This window comes from Grampus griseus (genome assembly GCF_964374135.1).
Source record: "Grampus griseus genome assembly, chromosome: 12".
NCBI classification, from domain to species: domain Eukaryota; kingdom Metazoa; phylum Chordata; class Mammalia; order Artiodactyla; family Delphinidae; genus Grampus; species Grampus griseus.
Window position 1 is genome coordinate 85,222,548 of NC_139006.1, and position 10,819 is coordinate 85,233,366.

The 10,819-nt window shown below is 51.8% G+C and overlaps 1 protein-coding gene across 1 annotated transcript; it reads right to left on the reverse strand.

The window, feature by feature from the left end:
• Positions 1 to 1,303: 1,303 nt before the first annotated feature.
• Positions 1,304 to 10,108, reverse strand: PTGR3 (prostaglandin reductase 3). The gene is made up of 2 exons (XM_082668282.1): positions 9,809 to 10,108; positions 1,304 to 3,593 (listed from the first exon to the last, which is right to left on the reverse strand). The coding sequence occupies exons 1-2, from the start codon at positions 10,015 to 10,017 to the stop codon at positions 2,669 to 2,671; spliced, it is 1,134 nt and encodes a 377-aa protein (XP_082524408.1). The 5' UTR covers positions 10,018 to 10,108; the 3' UTR covers positions 1,304 to 2,668.
• Between the last annotated feature and the right edge of the window lie 711 nt (positions 10,109 to 10,819).

Consider the following 10,819-nt stretch of genomic DNA (forward strand, 5'->3'; position numbering starts at 1 on the left):
TGTAGAGAAGGCCACCCTGAGAACCCAGAAATAATTCATCCACTGTGATCGTTCAGCCCTGGCCCCGTCTCTAAACAAAGACTGACAATTGCTCTGAATTATGGATGTACTTTTTGTGATATGTAATACAGTTCAGAAGAAAGGTGGTGAGAGCATTGTACCATTTCACCTCCCATTAGAAGCTGGTCTTGAACGATAATCCCAGAAGATGAAACTGATGCTGAACTATGACCCTCAATTTACAAATCATTTTTCAGAAGAATAAAAAAAAAAGTTTAAACATATTTTTGGCATTATCTGAACGGGCAGAATCTTTCATGCTTGTTTTCTAAGAATAAATGAAAACAGCATGCACTGTAGTTTCTTAGTGTGGGGAAAGACAGAGCAGGGTTTTCAGATTATATTTTATTTTAAACCTGGGTGTTTGCATTTTTTTTTTAACATTGCTGAATTTAGTATATGCCTTCAAAACATAATCAATTTCTATTCTGTAGCTTAAGGGATCCATCAGTTAAAATGTTGGTCTTTCATCTTTATTACTCTCCCATTAAAATGAGAGAAACCGGGACGCAATTCAGTTTAGAAGAAGCAATTTAGTTGGCGATGTCCTTACTACTCAAGTCTTGACAGAAGAAGAAAACGCGTGATAGCTTGGACTTCACACATCTAGCTGCACAGGAAGCAACTAAGCCTATCAGACAGATACTATGTTAAATTGAATAATATACTCTGATGAGATGATTTGATTACACGTTTCGCCACTACCGGTCATTCCCTTGCACTTACATTCATAAAACCTGTCCCCTCCCCTTTGTTTGTGTATCGAAAAGGTAGGCAAAGTCTCCTTCCGTTTTGCTATAGCTGTGAGGTCTGAAAGGGACAGATTAATAACGGAGCAGCACACTGGACCAGCTTCTCTGGTACCCTGAACTAGTAACCCTTTGCTATAATGAGGACACAAAGAGCCTCCCATCAGGCTGCTCCCCTTCTTCATAACTCAAAAGCGTCACGGTGGCAATAGCCTCCAGTGCTATTTGTCTTGAGTGCAGTTGTGACACTTCGGCGTGATCCATAATTTGGTAGGTATTTACCGTGACATTTCCCTTCAGTGCAGCCATAACATTCAGTGAAGCCATTATTTGGTCCCATTTACCATATAAATTGTATTGTTGCGTATGCATGCTAGCAGCTACATTAGGTACCTGAAAATGAGTAAATCTTGTAAAATAGATACTAACAGCTATTCAGCAGTAAGCCTTGCTCCTCAGACAGAAGGAAAGAAAAATTAAATACGGTCACCAAGTTTCCTGGAGCATCTTTAATTGCTTGTCTATTTATTTAGCATGTTAGAGACACCGAAACCCAAGGCTTTGAAAAATACTCTGGCGGGCTCTGCCTTCATTAGAAAGGCACGACGGCATTCCCACCTTAATGATGAAAACCGGAGCAGCCTTTGGTGAGCTGAAGGTTAGAATGAAGGCGGATCAGCGGCAGGCTTGATTCAGAGGGGAAGGCGCGGGACTCGTTACTTTCGTGTCTGTGACATCAGGCGATAGTGACAAGAAGCATCTCATTCCACCAGGACATGTGGAGAAGTAAAATGGGAACAGAGCATCAGTGGCTGCTGTACTATTTCCACGATCAGAGATAAAACACACCTTCCGAAAGTCTCTAACACGAAGCACAATCATTTTAGATCATTCTGGTGCCTACTTTGCACGATGCTATTTGACGTACCCTACTTAGGCTTATGAAGGGTGCTGTTAGGTACCTACAGTGCTTTCCCCTGTATGGCCCGTGTTTTGTTATGTAGACCCTCACTGTGGATGGAGCACATCCTTTTCCCTTTCCCGTGCCTGTAGTAAATTTTTAAAGTCCCCTGAATCTCTATAGTTTCCCTTTCCCAAACCTGCTTTTTGTCTATATACGTTTTCAACACTAATTTTCTTCTTAAGGGAAGAGAGAAATTTTCCATCCTACACATGCCTCACTGGGATGACTGCGCATAAAAGCCATTAAATGACAGATGCTTCTTTAAAAGAGGTCTGTGCTCACTTAATTTTTTTTCTAATAATCTAATAAAGTCAAAGTTTTGGGAGAATCCCTCCAAATTTCTATTTAGATAGTTGGCTGGTGATTTATAGAAAAAGAAGGACCATTTCCTGAGAATATGGACTCTGAGAAATGGCTGACTTTTGCTGTATCTCTCATTTATTAACAACTTACTAGCATCAGACCAGACTCTTCCAAAGCAAAGAACTCATGAACTATTTTCAAGACCAATTTTAAAATCTCATCAAGCTGAAGACATACTGATTTGATCAGATCTTGCATCAGGAATTAATTTAGTTCCCTGGGACAATAAAATCTGGAATGAGACCGTCCATGAGTAAAGAATTGAATGTAAAGGTTTTACCTCTGTGCCATTGAGGGAAGTTTTATTAGCACATTTTTTTTTTTTTTTTTTTTTTTTTGCAATGGAGGAGCAAAAAAAAAAAAAAAAAGAACGGAAATAAAGAAAAGAGAAAGAGAAATCTAGTCATTAGAACTTACTTTTGTTTTAAAATATATTATCTCCGTTACTAACTAAAAATAGATTGATTTGAGTAATTCTGGGGCATAAAATGTCCATTTTCTTTCTCCTTTTATTTATGCCATTGTTCTGTTTTTACAGCTTACTGTGGACAGAGTGAGGTAATTCAACAACAATTTTTCCAGTGTTTTTTCTCATGTACATATAATCGACGGCCCGGAAGACAGACTCCAGGCCGGTAAACCTGCCCTCTGCAGACAGATCTCCAAGGTCGACCTTACAAACCAGCTCTCCACTCGCATACATCTTAAGCAAGTGGTCCATGGCGGCTCGATACTTAGAAAGGTAATGGTTCAAGAAGAAGCCCTGGACGCTGGCGGATTTCTTCAGCAGTTTGGCTGGTAGCGTTACTGCTTTCACAGGGGACAGGCCAGTAGGAGTCTGGTAGCCAGAGACAAACCCAATCACTATCAGGCGCCCTTTGGTAGCCAAGGCGTCCACAGCCAAGTCAAACATAGCTCCCCCGACGGATTCATACACCACGTCCACGCCTCGCGGGTACTCCTGCTTCAGGACAGCACCCACGTGCTCGCCGTTATAGTTGATGGGACGATCACAGCCAAGAGATTTCAGAAAGGCAGACTTTTCATCAGAAGAGCAAGTTCCAATTACATGGCACTCGGCCTTCTTTGCAAGCTGGACGGCAAACTGGCCGGTCCCCCCAGCTGCTGCGGTCACCAGAACTTTCCTCCCTTCTGATAGCTCTCCGAGCTCTTTCAGGCTGATGTAGGCCGTGGTACCACTCACCAGGAGGGTGAGATACTCGGGTTTCACGGCCGGCACGGGAATGGCCGTGCTGGCGGGCACCACTGTGTACTCGGCAAAAGAGCCAGGTGCCATGTAAGCCACAGCCTGGCCAACTGTGAATGTGGCACTGGCGGAGAGACCCAAGGCCACCACCTCGCCTACACCTTCGAAACCTGCGTCAAACGGAGTCTTGACGGAAGGGTCATAGCGGCCGGCTGAATAGTTTATGTCAGATGCATTAACACCAACAAATCTAGAAGAAAACAAACACAAATACACTCAGATGTTTTCTTCATCAAGGCCTTTCTATCCCACTTAGAAAAAGTTCTCTAATTCTGGTGACTGTGGTGGGTGGTGAAGCTATATATTCTGATAGAATTTGAAAGAAACGGTCCTGATATTCAGTTCAAAAAAAAAAAAGAGAAACAAGTGTGATTTCAACAGATTTTGTTAGAGTTTTGGTGTATTTTATTCTTTCATTAGTTTAGGAATAATTTCCCATCCCTCTAAACAGCAAGCTATGTACTTCACATGCCATTTATCCCCCTCCGATTCCTTTCAAAAGAGAAAAAAAAAAAGTTAGGAAGCCCTCTTATACACAAACTTCACTGCAGCTATGAGTTGGAAATTAATTGCCCTCTTAACAAAGATGTTAAAAACAACAGTGGGATAAAATCTATTCAAAGAAGTAGACGTGTATTGATTCTGGCAACAATTTAACACTTCAGATAATAATAGTAACGACAATGATATTATTAAAGGTTGATGTAATGTGCAAGGTCACTGGCTGTTACACGTTACTGCAGGGGTTGTTTCAGTGTGAGCCAGGCTGCAGCAAATTTTCTTTCTCATGTAACTACGTCCAGCGTGAAAATATGCACTTTGATTAACTGAACAAAAATTGTCTCATAAGGGTAGAGAGATTTTTATGCAACATCCAACATTTTACAGTCCTTCCCAGATGAAAAGGAAAGCAAATCGGCACTATATTTTTCCTCAACAAGAAGCAGAGACGTACTTGATTAATACCAGATGATTATTTTCACTTGGTATCCAGAGTCAATTTAATTGCGAGGCTGGTATTTTTACCAGCTTTTTTTCATCTCAGTATACCTCATAACAGAAATATCCTGATACATAAGGAAAAAAGCCGTCTCCTAAGGATGTCAGGAGGTGGCTGAGACACGTAACGCAGGACCCTAAAAATGTCATTTCCACCTGTAATGAAATGAAAAGGTGGTGGTATCTGGTGGCAGGAGGAAAGCTGGTAAAGTAGGCCATTTTTAAATAATTTACTTTTAATTTAACTTAATAAACCCCAAACTGCCCCATGCAAGGATCCACTTCCACTGTATTATAGACAATGCTTTGCACTTACACATGCGCCCTTATGATTGCGCCCTGTATATCTACACCCTCGAAAGCTCTCTACATCCTGTAGAAATAAGAAAGCAGGAAGCACTTTCCTTCGGGCACGTCCAGCCGCTTTCAGAGGTTAGCAGACACACAGCCTCACTAACACGCTACAGAATTCCATACCCATACGTGACACACAGTAACGAGCCGCGGGAATAATGATTTTTGGTGGCTTCTCATTCGGCCTTTAATACCAAGATGCCCACGGTCTATTTTTTGGAGTGGGGGGGAGGGGCCCCTACCTTTCCTTTCAATTTACCCAACTCTCCAGGCCTAGTCTTTTTTAAAAAGGGGCCAGCTTCCTTAGAGCGTGCTTCTGGACCTCACGGAGGCCTGCCAGGGCAGAGCCCAGCTGGATCACCTCTTGGTGCCCTGCTCGAGGCCGCAAAGCCAACTCTAAGGAGGCGTCCCCGGGGGTGGGAGTGGCGGCCTGTGCCACAGAGGCTGGGGGCCAGGGCGGATCGCCAGCTCCCTTCTCTTCGTCCCGTGGCCCTCGCCCCTCCCGTCTCACCCCCCTCCTTCCCCCCCCACCCCAATCCGGCTGGCGTTTCTACCTTCCCAACCGCAGAGGCCCTTCCCTTGCGGGGAGCCCTTGCCTTGGACTCGGAGGGACGCCCCGGTGGGAGCTGGCCCCTCGGGTCGCCCCCCCCCCGGAACGGGATGCCCTGGGGGGGCTTCGAGCGGGAAGGCGCTGTGGAGGAAAACGCAACCCCCGCCGTCTGCCGCCCCGGGCCGTGGTGGCCACTTCCCGGGGAGAGGTGGCGGGACCGAGCAGGGCGCACGCCTGGGAGGAAAGCGGCGGGGAGAGGGCCCCCGCGTGCGTGTGCGCGCGTGTTGGGGGGCTCTGCCGGGAGCTTGAGTTTACCACGGGGCTTTGCTGAAAAGCCCAAATCAAACATTGCGGTGGAGCCCGGCCAGCGCTGGAGGGGTGGCAGGAGACCGCAGGGCCCGCCGCGCGCCCACTCCACGTCTCCGACTCCCTGCGGCGCCCTCGGTGCGCCCGGGCGAGCCTGCAGGGCGCCCGAAACCAGCGCTTCTGCGGGTGTCTCTTCTCGGAGGTGCCCGGCCTCCGCCGCCCCGCGGCCTCTCCACCGCCACCACCCAGACGCCATCAGTGAGTCCGACTCCCGGAGCGGGCTGGGGCCGCGCAGGTCGCCGCCCAGGCCCACGACCGTGACCTCGGCCTCCCTGGGCCGAGCGGGGGTCCCGGCGGGCGCGCCCAGCTCGCATCGGCAGCGGAGCTCGGGCCCAGGGGTGGTCAAGTGCGAGGGGAGCCCCGAGCACACGGCGCGCCGGAGCGCAGAGGCCGCGGGACAGAAGCCGCCGGCGGCCAGACCGTGACCTTGGCCTCAAAGGCACCCCCATTTTTTGTGTCTCCCCACCCCACCCTGCCGCCCTCTAAAGAGCCTGCGTTGTTGGTGAAGGAATCCCGAGTTCCTACTCGGCTTCGCGCCCCTCGCCCTCTCCAGGGTCGCCCAGCCCCTGGTGCGCATCCCCACCTCTCCCTGGACCCCCGCTTTGACGCTGCGCCGCCGCCGCGGCTGGTGGGCACCCGCCACTGCCCGGACGCGCCTAGGTTCTTACCTGGGCTTTGGGAAGAGCTGCGCGAGGGTCGGGAGACCGCGCCTTCGGCTCCGTCTGAAACAAGTTCAAGAGCAGCAGGCGCAGTGGGCAAGGGGTCCGGGTCGGGGGAGCAGGGGAAAGGAAGAGCGCGCGAGCGAGAAAAGAAGGAAGGGGAGACGCGCATTGGGACCCTCGCCTTGTACCCCCCTTTAACTTCAAATATGTGCTTTTAATGAGTGCAGGGGTCTAGCGATCCGACGGGCAGACCCACTCAAAAGACTAAAATCGAGGAACCCCAGGAAAAAGAATGGGACGGTGCGGACTTTCCCCAAATATATACCCTTCCAGAGTCACTCGGTTTATTTATACTAAAAAGTGATGAACCCCTTCGTCATATTTACTGTGAAACAGGGCAGCCCTCAGAGGGCCTCAGGGAAAGGCTTTTCTCTGAACAAAAACCAAACCTGAAAACTCAAGTCCAGAGCAAATACTGGGAGACAAAGTCGTCCAAACCAGACCTTCCCTTTAAAAAAAGAAAGAAAGAAAAAAAAGAAAAAGAAAAGGAAGAATGAAGGAAAAAAAGCTTGGCCTGGAGAATCAGCAGAAATAGTTACCCTCCCGTGAGCAACAAACGGTTTATCAAAAACGCCTTCCCCATCCCCCATTTTCTGTTTGCCATTCCTACAAACTCTTTGCTCCATTATCTTACACTTGAGCAGAAAATCGTTAGAAATATTTGGAAACGAAATAATGTGTCACTATCTTACAGAAAAAGCTAAAAATAGTGCGCGAACTGACTTAACCAGAAGGTGTCTTTCTCCCTTTTTTCTTTTCTTTTCTGCGGGCTGGGCATCCAGGAAGAGAAGCAAGGTCGTCCTCGTATGTTTGAAACCGGAAGGTGAGAACTGGATAAAGGAACACCGATGACACATTCTGGAGGGATTCTAGGCTCCCCTTCTCACACCTTTCCTAAATGGTAAACCTGATTATCTTAAATCGATGTCTGGCTTAAAAAGCACTTCCCTCACCGTGAACAGAAAATTTGTATTTTCTGTTAAAATGGAATGAGACGTGCAGAAGGTTCCACTGAAAAAAAAAGTCAAGACGGAGCACAATTAAAACCCCCAAACACCTTTCCGAACAAGTGAATTTGGGCTGAATCCATTCATTCCAGAGCAGATTTTATTACGATAAAAATAAGAAGCTCTTGCACAAAATTGTCATGCAGTTAATACTGTTTGGGGCGATTTCGTCTAGGATTAAAATGAACTAACCTGCAGCGAATTACTAAGGCTCTATTCTTAAAAAAAAAACAAAAAACAAAAAACGGTAAAATGCCTCCCTTACTGACAACGTTTGCTAGAATAAAGGACCTTCCCACAATTTGGAGGTGGGAGCAGATTTTCCAACAGAGTAAGGAGAGGGAGAAGCAAAGGTTCCGCCCCTCCCCAGAAGCAGAAAACTCGCCCCATTCTTCTGTTGCGGATTTCAAAGTAGAAGTTAGAGGTCAAGCGTTTAGTATAAATATACTGGTTATATTAAAGGGATTTTTGTCATATGGGGATGGAAGATAGAAGCATGGATCTCCTCCAAATTGAGGAGCTTCCAACATGGCAGCCGGCGCTCCAGAACTCCGACCACCCAATTCAGGGACCGGCCCCGGTTACCCAACGCGGGGAAGGGGGGCACAACCGGGGGAGCCGGTGCCCTGGAGGTGGGGAAGCCGGGCGGCCGGGAGCAGCCTCCACGACGGCGCGGGCGGGGGTCCCACCTCTCTGCTGCTGGGAGTGCTGGAACTTCACACCTTCCCCTGCCTGCCCCGCTCAGTCGCCCCTCCCCATTTCACACCCTGTTTGCAAAAGGTATTATTTTTCTAAGCAGTCGTGGGTGTGTGTACATCAGTGTTCACCATCACCAGTGCAGTGCATCGGAAAAAGAAAAAAGAAAAAAAAAAAAAGCCTGGGTGAAACTTTGCCTGTTAAGTCTGTTTGGAGGCTTTTCGGTCTGAATCTCATCTCGACTTCCAGCAAATCACTCGTGTGTTCTGTATGTTCTGCGTGAACACACACGCCTTTCTTTTTAACTTGGTAGGACGCGTCCGGATCTCGACAGCCTTAGCCTTTCAGGGCACGATGAAGTCCTCTGCAGCCCAGTTTCCATCAGTGCAAAATTTTTAAAGGACACACACGGCCCACCGTTTAAGGCACTCCCCGCGCCCACCTCATCCCCAGCCTCCACTCAATCCCGCCCTTGGCTCACTCAATTTCTAAGTTTCCAACAGGTCCCCAGAAGTTTCATGTCATGATCAGAATTCTGAAGTCTTCCAGCCTTGTTTGGAAGGCTGATATGAATTTTTACTAAAATGGACACTTAAGCTTTACCCCAAGCTATTTAGATAAGATGCATTTTGTCCTTCAGCCCTCGCAGGGGACTTGGTCCTTTCTAGCACACCATTTACAACACGGTTACAACCAGAATTTACTTCTCCCTTCGAAAGTACTATTCAACCTGAAATATGCAACACTGGAACCCCTCAGATGGGACTGAGCGGGCGGGCGAGTCCTTCTTTTGCCCAGGGAGTAGAGGAACGGGGACCGGCCCGCCTGCAAGCCCGGCTGCCAGGGGACCCACCCGGCAGACCCGCGGGCACGGCTCCGAAGAGTGAGGTCCCTTCCTTCCTGTTGCTTCAGCAGTTACTAAAGATTATGAGGTGGAACCACCCTCAGGTGGGAAGTGTGGAGGTGGAAAAGACAGTCCAAAGGTCGGGCAACGACCCGAGCGAGTGTCACCCGAAGGTCTGCAAAACGTGCGGCCCAATGCAGCCATGCTCCCACCCCGGCCCCTGCCCAGCCGCCCGGGACGCGCGCCACGCGCCCGTCGGTACGCTGCAGGGCACAGACGACAGTCACACAGCACTGACAACACGCAGACGGCACCGGCGAGGCGCACACCGACACACCCAACGACAGGCTCCGCCATTGCGAGGTGGCTGCCAACCTGGAGCAAACGGGAAAAGCCAGCGGGTCCCCGGCCTCCTTCCTCCAAAGCACGTTACCTAAATGTCGCAGTTTGTGTCCAGGCTGTTCCCGCTCCACCCTAAAGATTATGCGAACGCAGGAGCCGTGGGTGCGCGCGGGTGGGCAGGGCGGGGAGCCTCCCCTTCTGGGTCCCGTCGGTTTTATTTCGGGAGCGGGAGGGGGAGGAGGGAGGGCTGGGGGAGGGGAGGGGAATCCCAAATTAAAATAACCCTCAGTTTTGAGTACGTTCGGTGCCATCGGATATTCACACCAGCAACAGTCACATTACATTCGCCTTCGCCAGATGGCGGCGGGTTCAACTTCCCGGGATCTCGCAAAGTCAGGCTGTGCGCCCGAGCGCGCGCCGGGTGTGGGGACGCAGGCGGGCGCGGGACAGCCCGGGAGCTGCGCAGCGCTGGCCGGGGCCGGGGCCCGGGCCGGAGCCGGGGCGGGGGGCGCGCGCCGGGCTCACCGGTTCCGGACGAGGAGGTCTCCGTCCCCGGGGAGTGGCACCGGGCAGTCCCAGCGCAGGGTGACGGCCTCGCGGAAGTTGGGGCTCAGCCGGGTCACCACCAGCTTCTGCATGGCGCAGGGGATGGCCGAGCCCTGGAAGTCCAGGAAGTGGCGGGAGTACGACATGTCCACGATAGCTCGGGCCCCGGCAAGCGCCAGCCGCAGCATGACCCGCGCCTCCGCCTGCTTTCTGCGCCGCCGCTGGCCGGGGTCGCGCCCAGCCCTGGCCGCTCGGCTCGGCTCCGCGCTGCGGGCGGAGCGGGCGGGTCCGCCCCTCCTCCGGCCCGCGCCCTCCCCTCGGCTCCCCCCCCGCGCCTTCCCCACTACGCCTGGTGCCCGCTCCCCCCTCCTGCCCCGCGGGGAGTCAGCGCAGCCCCCGCGGTTCCCGGGCGCGCCACCCCCGGGGTCCGGGCCGGGGGGATCGCTGCCGCTCCGGCCACTGCTCCTTTAATCTTTTTGTTTTGGTTTGAATCTGCTCGGCGCAGACTGGCCAAGGATCTTCTCCGCCCTCCCCCTTCCTCCCGGCGCCCGGGAGGCACCGGATATCCCCACCCTCCCCACGGTCTAAAAGCCGGATTTGACTCCTCTAAAAGGGTGAGGGGGGCGGCGAGGGGACCCGCGCGTCCCGCGATCGCCGCGGCCCAGAGCCGGCGGCAGCCCGGGGCGTCCTCAGAGCTGCGCGGCGCCCGGCAGCCGGCGCAGGCGCCTCCCCTTCCCGTGCGAAGCGTTCACTTCCTTGCAAGGTGGTACGAATCAACCCCGAGCGCGGCCAGGGCGGCGGGGCACGGCCAGGGCCCGAGGCCGGGCGGGGAGCCCTGGCCGCCGGGGCGCCCTCAAGGGCACCCAACGCCGGGCGGGGGGCGCCCAGGGCATCCTGCGCCCCAGGCTCTTGGACCCCGTGCCCACAACGCCTTGCCCGCGCCTTCTGCCCTTAGTCTGTCCCGTGCAAGTTGCACGAACTAAGCCGTTT

Coding starts and splice junctions, on each gene's coding strand:
- PTGR3 (XM_082668282.1), bottom strand. CDS start 10,017: ATGCTGCGGCTGGCGCTTGCCGGGGCCCGAGCTATCGTGGACATGTCG. Junction 3,594..9,808: donor GACCTCCTCGTCCGGAACCG/GTGAGCCCGGCG, acceptor GTTTTCTTCTAG/ATTTGTTGGTGTTAATGCAT.